This window comes from Diorhabda sublineata, chromosome 4, assembly GCF_026230105.1.
Source record: "Diorhabda sublineata isolate icDioSubl1.1 chromosome 4, icDioSubl1.1, whole genome shotgun sequence".
In the NCBI taxonomy this organism is placed as follows: domain Eukaryota; kingdom Metazoa; phylum Arthropoda; class Insecta; order Coleoptera; family Chrysomelidae; genus Diorhabda; species Diorhabda sublineata.
Genome location: NC_079477.1, coordinates 37,206,889 through 37,230,777, shown reverse-complemented (window position 1 = coordinate 37,230,777; position 23,889 = coordinate 37,206,889). Strand labels below are relative to the sequence as shown.

The following is a 23,889-nucleotide window of genomic DNA, read 5'->3' as shown; positions in this document are numbered from 1 at the left end:
GCAATTTTTATATAACGGTTAAATTGACGTCAATTTGGAAGACGTTGCCAATTCTAGTAGAATTTCGTTAGAATTAGAGAAAAATAAATAGTGAACTTGGCAGGTCAAAATGAGCAGACAAAAGTTTAGCTTTTGGGGCTAGTAGCTTATGTTTTCGGACCAAAGTTAGTTACCTTAAGTCTTCTGATAATGGCGGGTGGGGTAAATAAGCTTTTATAAGGGCAAGTTACCCCTAACAAGCGTAAAAACGATCGTAACATATTGTTGAACTGTGAGATTAAGAAATATTACAATATTTTATATATTTTTTACCCAAAAAATGTCGTAAAACTAACATTCAACGCGATTTTTTTTTAAAAAAACATTTAATTGGCGTGCTTGTATTCGATTTTCACATATTTCGGTTGCGTCAGAACTTCGCAATTAAATATATTTATATATTTATGTAAAAATCAATCAGTTTCAAAATTTACTGTATTTATTCAAGTTTCCATCAATCAGATACAAACAAATTTTTCATCTGAAGGTAAAAAATATCTTTCATTCGGTTGCTAAATGTTTTTGAAGGTTCCACGTGGTGTGATGCTTATAACGGAAAATATCAAGAATCGAAATTATTTAAATCGTACGTAGTTTCGTACTAAAATGAATTTTCACCAGATTTTAGCTTGGAAAACTTGGTATTAATCAGGTAAATCAGTTCTTAGCCTGGTTTAGAAAGAAAAGTCATAAATTAAAAAAAAAACTGCGACAATTTCCATTATGTTTCTCGTTAAATGTTAAATATTTTACCTCTCAAATGGATATTCAGTTTTGCGTACAAAAAATAGTCGGACAGGGCTATACAGGCTGTCCCACGACGAGTTGAAACTATTTGTATATATGGCAAAATATTTGATCGTGAAAATTTCTACGTTTGGGTTTTCGGATACGATCTTTTTAACTAAAATATTTTCAAAGATGGCCGACTTCCGGTTCTACCGCAAGTCGATTGTAACTTTGTTATTTTCAATCAAACACCTTGTATATTAATACAGTTTTGAAATCTACGTTCAATTTTATTATAATTTTATCTAAAAACATTTTTTGAAATGTGCATACTGTTTGGTTTATTAATTTTTTCGTAAAAAATTTGACCGTTGCAAATTAGGGCTTTACAGGATGTCCCACGACGTATATATGGTAAAATATTTACGGTAAAATCATGAAAATTCCTACGTTTGGGTTTTCTGATACGATCTTTTTAACTAAAATATTTTCAAAGATGGCCGACTTCCGGTTCTACCGGAAGTCGATTGTAACTTTGTTATTTTCAATCAAACACCTTGTATATTAATACAGTTTTGAAATCTACGTTCAATTTTATTATAATTTTATCTAAAAACATTTTTTGAAATGTGCATACTGTTTGGTTTATTAATTTTTTCGTAAAAAATTTGACCGTTGCAAATTAGGGCTTTACAGGATGTCCCACGACGTATATATGGTAAAATATTTACGGTAAAATCATGAAAATTCCTACGTTTGGGTTTTCTGATACGATCTTTTTAACTAAAATATTTTCAAAGATGGCCGACTTCCGGTTCTACCGGAAGTAGAATGTAACTTTGTTATTTTCAATCAAACACCCTGTATATTAATACAGTTTTGAAATCTACATTAAATTTTAGTATAATTTTGTCTAAAAACTTTTTTGGAAAAAGGCATACTTTTTGAGATATTAATTTTTTTGTAAAAAATTTGACTATTGCAAATGAGGGTTTTACAGGGTGTCCCACGACGAGTTAAAACTATTTGTATATATGGCAACAAATTTACAGTAAAATCATGAAAATTCCTACGTTTGGGTTTTCTGATACGATCTTTTTAACTGAAATATTTTCAAAGATGGCCGACTTCCGGTTCTACCGCAAGTCGATTGTAACTTTGTTATTTTCAATCAAACACCTTGTATATTAATACAGTTTTGAAATCTACGTTCAATTTTATTATAATTTTATCTAAAAACATTTTTTGAAATGTGCATACTGTTTGGTTTATTAATTTTTTCGTAAAAAATTTGACCGTTGCAAATTAGGGCTTTACAGGATGTCCCACGACGTATATATGGTAAAATATTTACGGTAAAATCATGAAAATTCCTACGTTTGGGTTTTCTGATACGATCTTTTTAACTAAAATATTTTCAAAGATGGCCGACTTCCGGTTCTACCGGAAGTAGAATGTAACTTTGTTATTTTCAATCAAACACCCTGTATATTAATACAGTTTTGAAATCTACGTAAAATTTTTGTATAATTTTGTCTAAAAACATTTTTAGAAAAATGGATACTGTTTGTTTTATTAATTTTTTTGTAAAAAATTTGACTATTGCAAATTAGGGTTTTACAGGGTGTCCCACGACGATTTAAAACTATTTGTTTATATGGCAAAATACTTGAAGTAAAATCATGAAAATTTCTACGTTTGGGTTTTCAGATACGATCTTTTTAACTAAAATATTTTCAAATATGGCCGATTTCCACCGGATGAGCTCGTACAAAATAAACAAATTTTGGTTTGTAAAACATCGATTCGACATTAGCTTGACAATATTAAAGAGAAATTTGTTTTGAACTATTTTATTTTGAAATTTAATGAAGGGGGCGAGCAAAAACTTTCGACTGGTAGTGTATTTTCAAAAATATAATAGTTAATTACCAGAAAAAAAATGGTCGATTTTCTATTTTTGAAATATTTTAAATCGTTTCCATAATTTACGCGATCCGCTTCTGAAACCCACACTGTATGCGTAAAATACGTTTGTTCAAAACTTGCCAAACGAATAGGATAGAATCAATTGCCAAATATATTATCAGATTCAGTATAATTTGTTGTACAAATATAATAATAGTTAAGGTCATATTCAATGAGAGGACAGAGATTTGTGTTTATCACTTTCGACGTACGAACGATTTCGATGTGACCTTTTTTAGTTAACGTAAATATCGGATTTAGTGGTTTAAAGGTAATTTTGTTGATATTTGATATATTTCAGTCAATTTAAAACAGAATTACACTGTTTCAAATGCCTCAAGGTATGTTTCACTATTTCACAACCCTGTATATGCGAATATCTCAATATTTTTGATCTACTTTGGTCTATTTTTATGAATTATACGAAGTTTTGAGACAGACAAATAAACATAATTGTATATGGTTTTATTATTTTTCAAAATATTCTCCATTAAAATCATTTTTTTTCATTCCGATTGAGGGAGCTCCAAAACACGTGATTTGCGCGCATCAACCTCTTCTTCAGGTGTAAAAAAACGTTGACCTCGCAATTTATTTTTGATTCTCGTGAATAAGAAAAAATCAATGGTTGCCAAATATGATAGCACTTGAAAAGTGCAATTTTTTGTTGAAATGTTCGTTTTTTGCGTGTTTTCCCAATATTTCGTAACACCCACGTAATTATTGGTTTGTTGTTGTGATATATTTCGTAATATTCATGGAGGAACCGGCGGAGATCGTGGATGATCCAAAAAAAAACTTGGAAAATGCGATTTTTTTGGTGAAAAGTTCGTTTTTGCGTGTTTCTCCCAATATTTTGTATCACCCTCGTAATGATTGGTTCGTTGTTGTGATATATTTCGTAGTATTCATGGAGAAACCTATGGAGATTGTGGGTGCTCAAAAAAACTTGGAAAATGCGATTTTTTTGACGAAAAGTTCGTTTTTGCGTGTTTCCCGCAATATTTCGTACCGCCCTCGTAATTATTAGTTCGTTGTTGTGATATATTTCACAATATTCATGGAGAAACCGATGAAGATCGTGATAGACTCAAAAAAAATTGAAAAGTGCAATTTTTTTGACGAAAAGTTCGTTTTTTCATGTTTCTCCCAATATTTTGTACCACCCTCGTAATTATTGGTTCGTTGTTGTGATATATTTCACAATATTCATGGAGAAACCGATGAAGATCGTGAATGACTCAAAAAAACTTGGAAAGTGCAATTTTTTTGGCGAAAAGTTCGTTTTTTGCGTGTTTCTCCCGATATTTCGTACCACCCTCGTAATTATTGGTTCGTTAGTGTGATATATTTCGTAATATTCATGGAGGAACCGGCGGAGATCGTGGATGATCCAAAAAAACTTGGAAAGTGCAATTTTTTTGACGAAAAGTTCGTTTTTTGCGTGCTTCTCCTAATATTTCGTACCACCCTCGTAATTATTGGTTCGTTAGTGTGATATATTTCGTAATATTCATGGAGGAACCAATGAAGATCGTGAAAGACTCAAAAAAACTTGAAAAGTTCGATTTTTTTGACGAAAAGTTCGTTTTTTCCATGTTTCTCCCAATATTTCGTACCACCCTCGTAATTATTGGTATTACTTCAAAGTAACTCAAAATTTGGCGGTCGAAAATTGATTTTTTCGAAGGTCTATTCTCCTAACCTCTATAGAAAAAATCACGGGCGTTATTACGTAAAAATCGGCAGTGCTGCACTTGTTATTATTTCCGCTATTATGCCGTTGAAAAACTTTTCGTTCACGGATGATTTTCTTTCGTTTTCAGAGCCACATCTACAGGGTGGTCTCTGAAACAATGGTAGAAACAGTACTGTCCAGTGAAATTACGCGCAGTCAGCATGAAGAAATCAAAGTTGCACACAAAAACGGTAAGACCACATTTCTTAATCATTAAATATCCCTCGTATGATATTTGAAAATTAAACGAAATTATCGTTTCTTATAAATCAGTGAAATCACGATAACTTTGGCAACGTTGTTGGGAGATACAAGGAAAATTATGGGATCATTATATATCTGATGGGTTTAAAATAATAGCAAACTTTATCAGCCCGTATCTCGAAAACTAATGGAGAAGAATACATAAAAATTTGATGGTTTATAGAAGAATTGTTCGTGAATGGACTGAGTATATTTAGAAATCTATAAGTTTGATGGTTTGGGAGATACAAGGGAATTTGTGGGATCATGATATATTCAATGGGTTTGAAATAACAGCAAACTTTGTCAGACCGTATCTCGAAAACTAATGGGAAGGAATACATAAAAATTTGATGGTTTATAGAAGAATTGTTCCTGAATGGACTGAGTATATGTAGAAACCTATAAGTTTGTTGGTTTGGGAGATACAAGGGAAATTGTGGGATCATGATATATTCGATGGGTTTGAAATAACAGTAAACTTTGTCAAACCGTATCTCGAAAACTAATGGAAAAGAATACATAAAAATTTGATGGTTTATAGAAGAATTGTTCCTGAATGGACTGAGTATATGTAGAAATCTATAAGTTTGTTGGTTTGGGAGATACAAGGGAAATTGTGGGATCATGATATATTCGATGGGTTTGAAATAACAGTAAACTTTGTCAAACCGTATCTCGAAAACTGATGGGAAAGAATACATAAAAATTTGATGGTTTATAGAAGAATTGTTCCTGAATGGACTGAGTATATGTAGAAATCTATAAGTTTGATGGTTTGGGAGATACAAGGGAATTTGTGGGATCATGATATATTCAATGGGTTTGAAATAACAGTAAACTTTGTCAAACCGTATCTCGAAAACTGATGGGAAAGAATACATAAAAATTTGATGGTTTATAGAAGAATTGTTCCTGAATGGACTGAGTATATGTAGAAATCTATAAGTTTGTTGGTTTGGGAGATACAAGGGAAATTGTGGGATCATGATATATTCGATGGGTTTGAAATAACAGTAAACTTTGTCAAACCGTATCTCGAAAACTGATGGGAAAGAATACATAAAAATTTGATGGTTTATAGAAGAATTGTTCCTGAATGGACTGAGTATATGTAGAAATCTATAAGTTTGTTGGTTTGGGAGATACAAGGGAAATTGTGGGATCATGATATATTCGATGGGTTTGAAATAACAGTAAACTTTGTCAAACCGTATCTCGAAAACTAATGGAAAAGAATACATAAAAATTTGATGGTTTATAGAAGAATTGTTCCTGAATGGACTGAGTATATGTAGAAATCTATAAGTTTGTTGGTTTGGGAGATACAAGGGAAATTGTGGGATCATGATATATTCGATGGGTTTGAAATAACAGTAAACTTTGTCAAACCGTATCTCGAAAACTGATGGGAAAGAATACATAAAAATTTGATGGTTTATAGAAGAATTGTTCCTGAATGGACTGAGTATATGTAGAAATCTATAAGTTTGTTGGTTTGGGAGATACAAGGGAAATTGTGGGATCATGATATATTCGATGGGTTTGAAATAACAGTAAACTTTGTCAAACCGTATCTCGAAAACTGATGGGAAAGAATACATAAAAATTTGATGGTTTATAGAAGAATTGTTCCTGAATGGACTGAGTATATGTAGAAATCTATAAGTTTGTTGGTTTGGGAGATACAAGGGAAATTGTGGGATCATGATATATTCGATGGGTTTGAAATAACAGTAAACTTTGTCAAACCGTATCTCGAAAACTGATGGGAAAGAATACATAAAAATTTGATGGTTTATAGAAGAATTGTTCCTGAATGGACTGAGTATATGTAGAAATCTATAAGTTTGATGGTTTGGGAGATACAAGGGAATTTGTGGGATCATGATATATTCAATGGGTTTGAAATAACAGCAAACTTTGTCAGACCGTATCTCGAAAACTAATGGGAAGGAATACATAAAAATTTGATGGTTTATAGAAGAATTGTTCCTGAATGGACTGAGTATATGTAGAAACCTATAAGTTTGTTGGTTTGGGAGATACAAGGGAAATTGTGGGATCATGATATATTCGATGGGTTTGAAATAACAGCAAACTTTGTCAGCCTGTATCTCGAAAACTAATTGGGAAAACGATGAAAAAATTTGATGTTTCATGGAAAAATTGTTGCCGAATCCAGTGAGCATACGTAGAAATTCGTAGGTTTGATGGTTTTTGAGATATAAGGGAAATTATAGGATATAATAAATCGACGTGTGTACTTAACTGCGTTTTTTGACATTTGAAATGTTAATAAAATATTTCAAAAAACCATCACTCCAACTACAAAATCAAAAATAAAAATTTTCAGATCTCGTTCGACGTCACGTTTGCATAAATTTGTTTCTCGTAACTATACTTCATATTCGAGATTGGGACAATCGGTATATAACAATTAAGTTTTATGAAACGTTAATCGATTATTGTTAAATATTATACCGCAGCTAATTACCTGAACGAATTAAATTAAATATTTGTTAATAATAAAATAATCATCAGGTTATGGGAGTTTGGAAATTTCGTAATAGTTTTAAATTCCGGCCATGAAAATTATTACAATTTTCAAAAATATATTCTCGATGTTTATAAAATAAGCACTTATTTTTACGAAGCCATCGAATTTTTATTATTAATATTTAATGAATCAGCAGTAGTATTAATAAATCGAATTTATGAACGGAAACGGTTCGTCAGTAGGGGAGATAGGTGCAGTTTTGAAACGACGTTTTAGTATTGCTGCTAAGAAACACCTTGAATACCAGGGTTGCTACTTAAGTTAGACACAAATAAATCCACAGATTCATAATTTGATATACGTTTATTGTTTTTCGAAATATTCCTCCATTATACTTTTACATGCGTTTGAACCGATTGTCGAAGCATTTTCCCCATTCAGATTGAGGTACCTCCAAAAAATTTGATTTGAGCGCATCAGCCGCTTCTTCGGGTATTGGAAAACGTTGACGTCGTTTTTTATCTTTGATCTGCGGGACTAAGACGAAATTATCGGGATTGTACGGGGGATGGACAATTTTAGTTGGATTTGGTTCTCTTGAGAGACCCTATACAGTCTATTTGAAATTTGGTTCAGGGTTTATACACGTAGATCCTTTTGTAGCACCGCGATTGAATTTTTTTAAGCATTTCCTTGAACAAATCGGCACAAGCTTTTTTTTTGAGCGATTGTCGAATTAAGCAACGCGAACGCACAGCATCGTTGTTTTCTCAGAAACTCATGGGGGAAAAGACGAAAAAAAAAGTGCGTTTATGAAAAAATTGTTCCCGAATCCAGTGAGCATATGTAGAAATTCGTAGGTTTGATGGATTTTGAGATACAAGGAAAATTATGGGATCATTATATATCTGATGGGTTTAAAATAATAACAAACTTTATCAGCCTGTATCTAGAAACCTAATGGGGAAGAACACGTGATTATTGGATGGTTTATAGAAGAATTGTTCCTGAATCGACTGAGTATATGTAGAAATCTATAAGTTTGTTGGTTTGGGAGAATCAAGGGAAATTATGGGATCATGATATATTCGATTGGTTTGAAATAACAGCAAACTTTATCAGACCGTATCTCGAAAACTAATGGGGAAGAATACATGAAAATTTGATTGTTTATAGAAGAATTGTTCCTGAATGGATTGAGTATATGTAGAAATCTATAAGTTTATTGGTTTGGGAGATACAAGGTAAATTATGGGATCATGATATATTCGATGGGTTTAAAATAATAGCAAACTTTATCAGCCCGTATCTCGAAAACTAATGGGAAAGAATACATAAAAATTTGATGGTTTATAGAAGAATTGTTTCTGAATGGACTGAGTATATGTAGAAATCTATAAGTTTGTTGGTTTGGGAGATACAAGGGAAATTGTGGGATCATGATATATTCGATGGGTTTAAAATAATAGCAAACTTTATCAGCCCGTATCTCGAAAACTAATGGGAAAGAATACATGAAAATTTGATGGTTTATAAAAGAATTATTCCTCAATCGACTGAGTATATGTAGAAATCTATAAGTTTGTTGGTTTGGGAGATACAAGGAAAATTATGGGATCATTATATATCTGATGGGTTTAAAATAATAACAAACTTTATCAGCCTGTATCTAGAAACCTAATGGGGAAGAACACGTGATTATTGGAAGGTTTATAGAAGAATTGTTCCTGAATCGACTGAGTATATGTAGAAATCTATAAGTTTGTTGGTTTGGGAGATACAAGGGAAATTATGGGATCATGATATATTCGATGGGTTTAAAATAATAGCAAACTTTATCAGCCCGTATCTCGAAAACTAATGGGAAAGAATACATGAAAATTTGATGGTTTATAAAAGAATTATTCCTTAATCGACTGAGTATATGTAGAAATCTATAAGTTTGTTGGTTTGGGAGATACAAGGGAAATTGTGGGATCATGATATATTCGATGGGTTAAAAATAATAGTAAACTTTATCAGCCCGTATCTCGAAAACTAATGGGAAAGAATACATGAAAATTTGATGGTTTATAAAAGAATTATTCCTTAATCGACTGAGTATATGTAGAAATCTATAAGTTTGTTGGTTTGGGAGATACAAGGGAAATTGTGGGATCATGATATATTCGATGGGTTTAAAATAATAGCAAAATTTATCAGCCCGTATCTCGAAAACTAATGGGAAAGAATACATGAAAATTTGATGGTTTATAAAAGAATTATTCCTTAATCGACTGAGTATATGTAGAAATCTATAAGTTTGTTGGTTTGGGAGATACAAGGGAAATTGTGGGATCATGATATATTCGATGGGTTTAAAATAATAGCAAACTTTATCAGCCCGTATCTCGAAAACTAATGGGAAAGAATACATGAAAATTTGATGGTTTATAAAAGAATTATTCCTTAATCGACTGAGTATATGTAGAAATCTATAAGTTTGTTGGTTTGGGAGATACAAGGGAAATTGTGGGATCATGATATATTCGATGGGTTAAAAATAATAGCAAACTTTATCAGCCCGTATCTCGAAAACTAATGGGGAAGAATACATGAAAATTTGATGGTTTATAAAAGAATTATTCCTTAATCGACTGAGTATATGTAGAAATCTATAAGTTTGTTGGTTTGGGAGATACAAGGGAAATTGTGGGATCATGATATATTCGATGGGTTTAAAATAATAGCAAAATTTATCAGCCCGTATCTCGAAAACTAATGGGAAAGAATACATGAAAATTTGATGGTTTATAAAAGAATTATTCCTTAATCGACTGAGTATATGTAGAAATCTATAAGTTTGTTGGTTTGGGAGATACAAGGGAAATTGTGGGATCATGATATATTCGATGGGTTTAAAATAATAGCAAACTTTATCAGCCCGTATCTCGAAAACTAATGGGAAAGAATACATGAAAATTTGATGGTTTATAAAAGAATTATTCCTTAATCGACTGAGTATATGTAGAAATCTATAAGTTTGTTGGTTTGGGAGATACAAGGGAAATTGTGGGATCATGATATATTCGATGGGTTTAAAATAATAGCAAACTTTATCAGCCCGTATCTCGAAAACTAATGGGAAAGAATACATGAAAATTTGATGGTTTATAAAAGAATTATTCCTTAATCGACTGAGTATATGTAGAAATCTATAAGTTTGTTGGTTTGGGAGATACAAGGGAAATTGTGGGATCATGATATATTCGATGGGTTAAAAATAATAGCAAACTTTATCAGCCCGTATCTCGAAAACTAATGGGAAAGAATACATGAAAATTTCATGGTTTATAAAAGAATTATTCCTTAATCGACTGAGTATATGTAGAAATCTATAAGTTTAATGGTTTGGGAGATACAAGGGAAATTGTGGGATCATGATATAATCGATGGGTTTAAAATAATAGCAAACTTTGTCAGACTGTATCTCGAAAACTAATGGGGAAGAATACATGAAAATTTGACTGTTTATAGAAGAATTGTTCCTGAATGGATTGAGTATATGTAGAAATCTATAAGTTTGTTGGTTTGGGAGATACAAGGGAAATTGTGGCATCAACTTAAGTAGCAACCCTGGTACATCATAAAATGTGAACTAGCAAACACCTAAGGAACTAGTTTCAAATCAAACTCGTATGAATTTGTTTTTATGTCTGACTCTCATAGAGGGCGCTAGTTACGCGGTTCTCGAACATAACTTTTTCAACGGGATCGCCTCTTTATTTTTGAAACACCCTGTATATGTAGTATCCAAATTGACACCCTGTATAATAGAATCACGTAGAAAAAATAGAGTGTGCCGAATTTATAAACTTAATCTCGTTTTTTCAGCATTCGTATACTTATCTGGATAAACCCAAAGTGAAAGTAAGTTTGATGTAGATGTGGCAACGTCGTATTTAGTGTTAGATGTATTATTTGATGTGCCGTCATTTGTGAATGTGCTTCAGTAGATTTTGGATCGAAAAAAAATGACAAAGTATTGAGAAATATTTAAAAAAAAACGATTTTAGTCGCCATTCGAATATAACAATGAATAAACAAGCTGACGTATTGACTTTTTATCATACTATTATTGTTTTTTAATTGATAACAGAACGTTCGAATAGGCGGCCATACACTATTTTTTACGTAATAAATTTTATTCAAATATTCGAACGAATAACTTTTCTACCTCACCTCGTACTCGTAAAAAAATATTTCATAAACTTTCATTCGAAATTACGTTGTATATATATAAAAAAATATACAGGGCGAGTCACTTAATTAACTGTTAATTATTTCGTCGATGTTTATGTGTTAACAATTTTTTGTACAGGGTGAACCTCTAATTTGACTGGCCTATAAAACCGCTCCACATTATAAATCACCCTATACAATTATGCGATTCAAAGATGATGATATTTAGTTTTTTTTTTTTAATTTGCAGTAACGTGTGTGAACACTAACAACGATTAAATTATTTATTTTCGGCTTAAATACTTTATCGTTCGTAATATATATATAATCATTTTTAATATAATAAAGTCAGTGATGTCGTAAACGTGTTTACGTGTTATTTACTATGTGAAATTGTAAAATGACTCTTAAGAAATCCGAAATAAAAACGATTACACAAAGAATAGGCGGTAGTTTTCAAGAACTGAATCCAATCGTTTTGTGGACTAAAAATAGAAACAAAAAGGTTAAGGACGAGGTAACCATATCCGTATAATATTTATAGTATTCAAAAATTACTTTTTCGTTGAATCTAACCTCGTATATACTATTTAAATGCACCCTATATACTTTTTTATTTAAACTAACCTCGTATATTCTATTTAAATAAATTATATAATGCTAACAGTGTACCTTATATACTTTTTCATCAAAACTAACCTCGTATATACTATTTAATTATGTTTTTTTGAACTTAAATGAACCCTATATACTTTTTCATTTAAACTAACCTCGTATATACTATTTAATTATGTTTTTTTGAACTTAAATGAACCCTATATACTTTTTCATTTAAACTAACCTCGTATATACTATTTAATTATGTTTTTTTGAACTTAAATGAACCCTATATACTTTTTCATTGAAACTAACCTCGTATATACTATTTAATTATGTTTTTTTGAACTTAAATGAACCCTATATACTTTTTCATTTAAACTAACCTCGTATATACTATTTAAATAAGTTATTTTGACATAATAGTGCACCATATATACTTTTTCATTTAAACTAACCTCGTATATTCTATTTAATTAGGTTTTTTTGATCTTAAATGAACCCTATATACTTTTTCATTGAAACTAACCTCGTATATACTATTTAATTATGTTTTTTTGAACTTAAATGAACCCTATATACTTTTTCATTTAAACTAACCTCGTATATACTATTTAATTATGTTTTTTTGAACTTAAATGAACCCTATATACTTTTTCATTTAAACTAACCTCGTATATACTATTTAAATAAGTTATTTTGACATAATAGTGCACCATATATACTTTTTCATTTAAACTAACCTCGTATATTCTATTTAATTAGGTTTTTTTGATCTTAAATGAACCCTATATACTTTTTCATTGAAACTAACCTCGTATATACTATTTAATTATGTTTTTTTGAACTTAAATGAACCCTATATACTTTTTCATTTAAACTAACCTCGTATATACTATTTAATTATGTTTTTTTGAACTTAAATGAACCCTATATACTTTTTCATTTAAACTAACCTCGTATATACTATTTAAATAAGTTATTTTGACATAATAGTGCACCATATATACTTTTTCATTTAAACTAACCTCGTATATTCTATTTAATTAGGTTTTTTTGATCTTAAATGAACCCTATATACTTTTTCATTGAAACTAACCTCGTATATACTATTTAATTATGTTTTTTTGAACTTAAATGAACCCTATATACTTTTTCATTTAAACTAACCTCGTATATACTATTTAATTATGTTTTTTTGAACTTAAATGAACCCTATATACTTTTTCATTTAAACTAACCTCGTATATACTATTTAAATAAGTTATTTTGACATAATAGTGCACCATATATACTTTTTCATTCAAACTAACCTCGTATATTCTATTTAATTAGGTTTTTGAGATCTTAAATGAACCCTATATACTTTTTCATTTAAACTAACCTCGTATATTCTATTTAATTAGGTTTTTTTGATCTTAAATGAACCCTATATACTTTTTCATTGAAACTAACCTCGTATTTACTATTTAATTATGTTTTTTTGAACTTAAATGAACCCTATCTACTTTTTCATTTAAACTAACCTCGTATATACTATTTAAATAAGTTATTTTGACATAATAGTGCACCATATATACTTTTTCATTTAAACTAACCTCGTATATTCTATTTAATTAGGTTTTTTTGATCTTAAATGAACCCTATCTACTTTTTCATTTAAACTAACCTCGTATATACTATTTAATTATGTTTTTTTGAACTTAAATGAACCCTATATACTTTTTCATTTAAACTAACCTCGTATATACTATTTAAATAAGTTATTTTGACATAATAGTGCACCATATATACTTTTTCATTTAAACTACCCTCGTATATACTATTTAATTATGTTTTTTTGAACTTAAATGAACCCTATATACTTTTTCATTTAAACTAACCTCGTATATACTATTTAATTATGTTTTTTTGAACTTAAATGAACCCTATATACTTTTTCATTTAAACTAACCTCGTATATACTATTTAATTATGTTTTTTTGAACTTAAATGAACCCTATATACTTTTTCATTTAAACTAACCTCGTATATACTATTTAATTATGTTTTTTTGAACTTAAATGAACCCTATATACTTTTTCATTTAAACTAACCTCGTATATACTATTTAATTATGTTTTTTTGAACTTAAATGAACCCTATATACTTTTTCATTTAAACTAACCTCGTATATACTATTTAATTATGTTTTTTTGAACTTAAATGAACCCTATATACTTTTTCATTTAAACTAACCTCGTATATACTATTTAATTATGTTTTTTTGAACTTAAATGAACCCTATATACTTTTTCATTTAAACTAACCTCGTATATACTATTTAATTATGTTTTTTTGAACTTAAATGAACCCTATATACTTTTTCATTTAAACTAACCTCGTATATACTATTTAAATAAGTTATTTTGACATAATAGTGCACCATATATACTTTTTCATTTAAACTAACCTCGTATATTCTATTTAATTAGGTTTTTTTGATCTTAAATGAACCCTATATACTTTTTCATTTAAACTAACCTCGTATATACTATTTAATTATGTTTTTTTGAACTTAAATGAACCCTATATACTTTTTCATTTAAACTAACCTCGTATATACTATTTAAATAAGTTATTTTGACATAATAGTGCACCCTATATAGTTTTTCATTTAAACTACCCTCGTATATACTATTTAATTATGTTTTTTTGAACTTAAATGAACCCTATATACTTTTTCATTTAAACTAACCTCGTATATACTATTTAAATAAGTTATTTTGACATAATAGTGCACCCTATATAGTTTTTCATTTAAACTAACCTCGTATATACTATTTAAATAAGTTATTTTGACATAATAGTGCACCCTATATACTTTTTCATTTAAACTAACCTCGTATATACTATTTAATTATGTTTTTTTGATCTTAAATGAACCCTATATACTTTTTCATTTAAACTAACCTCGTATATACTATTTAATTATGTTTTTTTGAACTTAAATGAACCCTATATACTTTTTCATTTAAACTAACCTCGTATATACTATTTAATTATGTTTTTTTGAATTTAAATGAACCCTATCTACTTTTTCATATAAACTAACCTCGTATATACTATTTAATTATGTTTTTTTGAACTTAAATGAACCCTATATACTTTTTCATTTAAACTAACCTCGTATATACTATTTAATTATGTTTTTTTGAACTTAAATGAACCCTATATACTTTTTCATTTAAACTAACCTCGTATATACTATTCAATTATGTTTTTTTGAACTTAAATGAACCCTATATACTTTTTCATTTAAACTAACCTCGTATATACTATTTAATTATGTTTTTTTGAACTTAAATGAACCCTATATACTTTTTCATTTAAACTAACCTCGTATATACTATTTAAATAAGTTATTTTGACATAATAGTGCACCATATATACTTTTTCATTTAAACTAACCTCGTATATTCTATTTAATTAGGTTTTTTTGATCTTAAATGAACCCTATATACTTTTTCATTTAAACTAACCTCGTATATACTATTTAATTATGTTTTTTTGAACTTAAATGAACCCTATCTACTTTTTCATATAAACTAACCTCGTATATACTATTTAATTATGTTTTTTTGAACTTAAATGAACCCTATATACTTTTTCATTTAAACTAACCTCGTATATACTATTTAATTATGTTTTTTTGAATTTAAATGAACCCTATATACTTTTTCATTTAAACTAACCTCGTATATACTATTTAATTATGTTTTTTTGAACTTAAATGAACCCTATCTACTTTTTCATATAAACTAACCTCGTATATACTATTTAATTATGTTTTTTTGAACTTAAATGAACCCTATATACTTTTTCATTTAAACTAACCTCGTATATACTATTTAATTATGTTTTTTTGAATTTAAATGAACCCTATATACTTTTTCATTTAAACTAACCTCGTATATACTATTTAATTATGTTTTTTTGAACTTAAATGAACCCTATATACTTTTTCATTTAAACTAACCTCGTATATACTATTTAAATAAGTTATTTTGACATAATAGTGCACCATATATACTTTTTCATTTAAACTAACCTCGTATATTCTATTTAATTAGGTTTTTTTGATCTTAAATGAACCCTATATACTTTTTCATTTAAACTAACCTCGTATATACTATTTAATTATGTTTTTTTGAACTTAAATGAACCCTATATACTTTTTCATTTAAACTAACCTCGTATATACTATTTAAATAAGTTATTTTGACATAATAGTGCACCCTATATAGTTTTTCATTTAAACTACCCTCGTATATACTATTTAATTATGTTTTTTTGAACTTAAATGAACCCTATATACTTTTTCATTTAAACTAACCTCGTATATACTATTTAATTATGTTTTTTTGAATTTAAATGAACCCTATCTACTTTTTCATATAAACTAACCTCGTATATACTATTTAATTATGTTTTTTTGAACTTAAATGAACCCTATATACTTTTTCATTTAAACTAACCTCGTATATACTATTTAATTATGTTTTTTTGATCTTAAATGAACCCTATATACTTTTTCATTTAAACTAACCTCGTATATACTATTTAATTATGTTTTTTTGAACTTAAATGAACCCTATATACTTTTTCATTTAAACTAACCTCGTATATACTATTTAATTATGTTTTTTTGAATTTAAATGAACCCTATCTACTTTTTCATATAAACTAACCTCGTATATACTATTTAATTATGTTTTTTTGAACTTAAATGAACCCTATATACTTTTTCATTTAAACTAACCTCGTATATACTATTTAATTATGTTTTTTTGAACTTAAATGAACCCTATATACTTTTTCATTTAAACTAACCTCGTATATACTATTTAATTATGTTTTTTTGAACTTAAATGAACCCTATATACTTTTTCATTTAAACTAACCTCGTATATACTATTTAATTATGTTTTTTTGAACTTAAATGAACCCTATATACTTTTTCATTTAAACTAACCTCGTATATACTATTTAAATAAGTTATTTTGACATAATAGTGCACCATATATACTTTTTCATTTAAACTAACCTCGTATATTCTATTTAATTAGGTTTTTTTGATCTTAAATGAACCCTATATACTTTTTCATTTAAACTAACCTCGTATATACTATTTAATTATGTTTTTTTGAACTTAAATGAACCCTATCTACTTTTTCATATAAACTAACCTCGTATATACTATTTAATTATGTTTTTTTGAACTTAAATGAACCCTATATACTTTTTCATTTAAACTAACCTCGTATATACTATTTAATTATGTTTTTTTGAATTTAAATGAACCCTATATACTTTTTCATTTAAACTAACCTCGTATATACTATTTAATTATGTTTTTTTGAACTTAAATGAACCCTATATACTTTTTCATTTAATCTAACCTCGTATATACTATTTAATTATGTTTTTTTGAACTTAAATGAACCCTATCTACTTTTTCATATAAACTAACCTCGTATATACTATTTAATTATGTTTTTTTGAACTTAAATGAACCCTATATACTTTTTCATTTAAACTAACCTCGTATATACTATTTAATTATGTTTTTTTGAACTTAAATGAACCCTATATACTTTTTCATTTAAACTAACCTCGTATATACTATTTAATTATGTTTTTTTGAACTTAAATGAACCCTATATACTTTTTCATTTAAACTAACCTCGTATATACTATGTAAATAAGTTATTTTGACATAATAGTGCACCATATATACTTTTTCATTTAAACTAACCTCGTATATTCTATTTAATTAGGTTTTTTTGATCTTAAATGAACCCTATATACTTTTTCATTTAAACTACCCTCGTATATACTATTTAATTATGTTTTTTTGAACTTAAATGAACCCTATATACTTTTTCATTTAAACTAACCTCGTATATACTATTTAATTATGTTTTTTTGAACTTAAATGAACCCTATCTACTTTTTCATTTAAACTAACCTCGTATATACTATTTAATTATGTTTTTTTGAACTTAAATGAACCCTATCTACTTTTTCATATAAACTAACCTCGTATATACTATTTAATTATGTTTTTTTGAACTTAAATGAACCCTATATACTTTTTCATTTAAACTAACCTCGTATATACTATTTAATTATGTTTTTTTGAACTTAAATGAACCCTATATACTTTTTCATTTAAACTAACCTCGTATATACTATTTAATTATGTTTTTTTGAACTTAAATGAACCCTATATACTTTTTCATTTAAACTAACCTCGTATATACTATTTAATTATGTTTTTTTGAACTTAAATGAACCCTATCTACTTTTTCATATAAACTAACCTCGTATATACTATTTAATTATGTTTTTTTGAACTTAAATGAACCCTATATACTTTTTCATTTAAACTAACCTCGTATATACTATTTAATTATGTTTTTTTGAACTTAAATGAACCCTATATACTTTTTCATTTAAACTAACCTCGTATATACTATTTAATTATGTTTTTTTGAACTTAAATGAACCCTATATACTTTTTCATTTAAACTAACCTCGTATATACTATTTAATTATGTTTTTTTGAACTTAAATGAACCCTATATACTTTTTCATTTAAACTAACCTCGTATATACTATTTAATTATGTTTTTTTGATCTTAAATGAACCCTATATACTTTTTCATATAAACTAACCTCGTATATACTATTTAAATAAGTTATTTTGACATAATAGTGCACCCTATATAGTTTTTCATTTAAACTACCCTCGTATATACTATTTAATTATGTTTTTTTGAACTTAAATGAACCCTATATACTTTTTCATTTAAACTAACCTCGTATATACTATTTAATTATGTTTTTTTGAACTTAAATGAACCCTATATACTTTTTCATTTAAACTAACCTCGTATATACTATTTAATTATGTTTTTTTGAACTTAAATGAACCCTATATACTTTTTCATTTAAACTAACCTCGTATATACTATTTAATTATGTTTTTTTGAACTTAAATGAACCCTATATACTTTTTCATTTAAACTAACCTCGTATATACTATTTAATTATGTTTTTTTGAACTTAAATGAACCCTATATACTTTTTCATATAAACTAACCTCGTATATACTATTTAATTATGTTTTTTTGAACTTAAATGAACCCTATATACTTTTTCATTTAAACTAACCTCGTATATACTATTTAATTATGTTTTTTTGATCTTAAATGAACCCTATATACTTTTTCATATAAACTAACCTCGTATATACTATTTAAATAAGTTATTTTGACATAATAGTGCACCCTATATAGTTTTTCATTTAAACTACCCTCGTATATACTATTTAATTATGTTTTTTTGAACTTAAATGAACCCTATATACTTTTTCATTTAAACTAACCTCGTATATACTATTTAAATAAGTTATTTTGACATAATAGTGCACCCTATATAGTTTTTCATTTAAACTACCCTCGTATATACTATTTAATTATGTTTTTTTGAACTTAAATGAACCCTATATACTTTTTCATTTAAACTAACCTCGTATATACTATTTAATTATGTTTTTTTGAACTTAAATGAACCCTATCTACTTTTTCATATAAACTAACCTCGTATATACTATTTAAATAAGTTATTTTGACATAATAGTGCACCCTATATACTTTTCCATAGTTTAGAAACACACTATACCACTAAATACATTATCTTGTAGTAATCTATTAATGAAAATATATTTTTTTGTTTCATTTTTTCTAGAAATGTATATTAAACCAAAATAATAACGAAAGGTCGTTGCACTATTAATTTGATTATATAGGGTGCGTCAAAAATAGTGCTACGATACTTGGCTATTCAAATCTATGACTGCGATAATGAAAACATTGTGGATACGATTGAGAATCAGTAAAAAACAATTTTTCTCGATGTATGTATTTAATTGTTGAAGACGGTTGCTCTTCAATTAATTTGAATTGAAAAATTGATTACGTCAATCGAAAAGATTCTATTCTAAACACAACAATTTTAATTTAGTCAATTATTTTTATTGGTGATTTTAATATAGTTGAAATTTTATTAATAACGTCACATTTAAGTTATATAAGATATTTTACGCATACAGGGTGTACCAAAGTTACAACAAAATTCGTTATATCGATCTTTTCAATAGCAGGGTAGTAAAAAAGTCACCACCGTGTATTATACCGAAATCGGATAGGTAACATTTTAATACGAGGTTTTTTTTCATTTTATACAGAGTGCTTTCAAAACATTTGATCACTTTCATGTGAAAATCACAAATAAATAATCGCCCTGTAGATTATTACTAACCGAAAATAGTTTTTTCTATTAATACGATGCAATGTTTCCTCATTCGATTAAATTATAAATATTGTATACAGGATGTACGAAAACTCGTACCATTTTTTTTAATAATTTCGAATGAATCGCCCTGTAAATCATAATAAAAATAGAATTTTTCGTTATTTTACTATATCTAGCTCCGAATCTTAATACCTTTGATTTTTTTTTATAAATCTACTGTTTAAATTCGATATAATCTAACAAACAACACTAGAAATTAATAAGCAAAATTAGACCTTTTTAATAGAAATAAGTTTAGTTTTTACTTTTTGTACGACAAAAGTTTTTTTCCATTCAAGCCCACTACGATTCGTTATATCCATCGAAGTATCTTCTTTTTGCGTTATGCAAAAGGCGAAAATAGTAAAGAGGGTTTCATATCCACCAGATCTGTCCTCCGGTGACTTTTTCATGTTTTTCAACCATAAACTTTGACTTACATGATAGAAACTTTCGTCGGACGAATATTTTGAAACTGTACACTCTCGTTATAATATTCCACGTAACTTTTCTTCGGTTTCTCTCATTATTCGTTACTTTCGGTAATCATTATTTTGACTTACCGCCTCTGTTGTGAATTGTTTCTTTTACGTCGCTTCAATTGTAGTTCTAACAACAATCGAAATATATAGTGTGATTAAAAAAAATTGCTACGCTTTACATGTTTCCATGTGGATAAAATCACTGTTCCTAACACGTGTAATTTTCAGCGTCGTCATGGTATTTTTGACTCTCTCGTGACATCTCTTTCGACATTTTTGTGGCCGGTGGCAAACGATTTACGACCAACTGTAAGTTTGGAGCTTATATCTTAATACTAACATCTAATAAATTTTTGTCGTTGTGTAAACCGATTTCAAAAAACAAAATAAAAACAAACCCGAATTTTTAGCTAAACTAACATGAATAAAAAAAATTAGCGGACGTATTTATAGTTGTTGTACACGTTCGTTGTTTTTGTCGGATTCGTTGTGTTTTATGTTGTGTGACAAATTTACGTCGCATGTACCGAAATATCGAGTTCCTACTTACTTATTATCTCCGAATCACACTCAAGAACGCACTTAACACGTTTTACAGTTTGCGTGCATCTGCAGGAAATCTTTTTATAAACGTGTGTCTACGTCTTTGTTCTATAAATTTTACTTGCCCCCGTAGATTCATTTATAAACGCATTCCCACCTCGATAAACACTATTTTCACGTAAATACTTCCTAAAACTCACAAGTATTTGTTTTATAAATGCTCTCAACTCTTTTAGATTATTTTATAAATGCTCCGTAGACTCCTAGGCTGTTTTATAAATGCTTTCTAGCCTCCTAGAGGGTTTTATTAGTTCTTTCTAGCCTCCTCCTACCTTTATAAATATTCTGTAGCCTTCTTAGATTTTTTATAAATGTTCTACAGTCACTTAGACTCTTTTATAAATGCTTCATAGCCTTCTAGACTTTTATAAACGCATCGTAGTCGCTAGACTCGTTTATTAACGCTTTTTCACCCCAAACATACTATTTTTACATAATTACTTCTTATTGTCCCAAATTATTTTCATAAACGTGTCCTTGCGTATTAGACTTATTTTATAAATGCACCCGAACCTTTTTTAGAATGTTTTATAAATGCTTTACATACGTTACATTAATTTATAAATGCGTCTTCACCTCATAAACACTATTTTTATATAAAAACATCATAGAATCGTAAATTACTTTTATAAACGTGTCCTTGCGTATTAGACTTATTTTATAAATGCACCCGAACCTTTTTTAGAATGTTTTATAAATGCTTTACATACGTTACATTAATTTATAAATGCGTCTTCACCTCATAAACACTATTTTTATATAAAAACATCATAGAATCGTAAATTACTTTTATAAACGTGTCCTTGCGTATTAGACTTGTTTTATAAATGCGCCCGAACCTTTTAGAATGTTTTATAAATGCTTTACATCCACTACATTCATTTATAAATGCGTCTTCACCTCATAAACACTATTTTTATATAAAAACATCATAGAATCGTAAATTATTTTTATAAACGTGTCCTTGCGTATTAGACTTGTTTTATAAATGCGCCCGAACCTTTTAGAATGTTTTATAAATGCTTTACATCCACTACATTCATTTATAAATGCGTCTTCACCTCATAAACACTATTTTTATATAAAAACATCATAGAATCGTAAATTATTTTTATAAACGTGTCCTTGCGTATTAGACTTGTTTTATAAATGCACCCGAACCTTTTAGAATGTTTTATAAATGCTTTACATCCACTACATTCATTTATAAATGCGTCTTCACCTCATAAACACTATTTTTATATAAAAACATCATAGAATCGTAAATTATTTTTATAAACGTGTCCTTGCGTATTAGACTTGTTTTATAAATGCGCCCGAACCTTTTAGAATGTTTTATAAATGCTTTACATCCACTACATTCATTTATAAATGCGTCTTCACCTCATAAACACTATTTTTATATAAAAACATCATAGAATCGTAAATTATTTTTATAAACGTGTCCTTGCGTATTAGACTTGTTTTATAAATGCGCCCGAACCTTTTAGAATGTTTTATAAATGCTTTACATCCACTACATTCATTTATAAATGCGTCTTCACCTCATAAACACTATTTTTATATAAAAACATCATAGAATCGCAAATTATTTTTATAAACGCATCCTTGCCTATTAGATTTGTTTTATAAATGCACCCGAACCTTTTTTAGAATGTTTTATAAATGCTTTACATACGTTACATTAATTTATAAATGCGTCTTCACCTCATAAACACTATTTTTATATAAAAACATCATAGAATCGTAAATTATTTTTATAAACGTGTCCTTGCGTATTAGACTTGTTTTATAAATGCACCCGAACCTTTTAGAATGTTTTATAAATGCTTTACATCCACTACATTCATTTATAAATGCGTCTTCACCTCATAAACACTATTTTTATATAAAAACATCATAGAATCGTAAATTATTTTTATAAACGTGTCCTTGCGTATTAGACTTGTTTTATAAATGCACCCGAATCTTTTAGAATGTTTTATAAATGCTTTACATCCACTACATTCATTTATAAATGCGTCTTCACCTCATAAACACTATTTTTATATAAAAACATCATAGAATCGTAAATTATTTTTATAAACGTGTCCTTGCGTATTAGACTTGTTTTATAAATGCGCCCGAACCTTTTAGAATGTTTTATAAATGCTTTACATCCACTACATTCATTTATAAATGCGTCTTCACCTTATAAACACTATTTTTATATAAAAACATCATAGAATCGCAAATTATTTTTATAAACGCATCCTTGCCTATTAGATTTGTTTTATAAATGCACCCGAACCTTTTTTAGAATGTTTTATAAATGCTTTACATACGTTACATTAATTTATAAATGCGTCTTCACCTCATAAACACTATTT

At 28.0% G+C, this 23,889-nt stretch overlaps 1 protein-coding gene across 29 annotated transcripts in view; it reads left to right on the top strand.

The window, feature by feature from the left end:
• Positions 1–23,889, top strand: part of LOC130442582 (transient receptor potential cation channel trpm) — a 112,066-nt gene that overhangs the window by 27,232 nt on the left and 60,945 nt on the right. For 6 of the 29 annotated variants that reach the window (XM_056776826.1, XM_056776839.1, XM_056776833.1 and 3 more), the window contains exon 2: positions 4,563–4,665. In XM_056776826.1, coding sequence (XP_056632804.1) covers positions 4,636–4,665 — 30 coding nt within the window. In that variant the 5' untranslated portion in view covers positions 4,563–4,635. Of the gene's footprint in view, positions 1–2,918; positions 3,008–4,562; positions 4,666–11,090; positions 11,127–11,774; positions 11,956–21,145; positions 21,227–23,889 lie in introns of those variants that run through there. The other 23 variants (XM_056776835.1, XM_056776818.1, XM_056776821.1 and 20 more) reach the window with 11 other exon arrangements.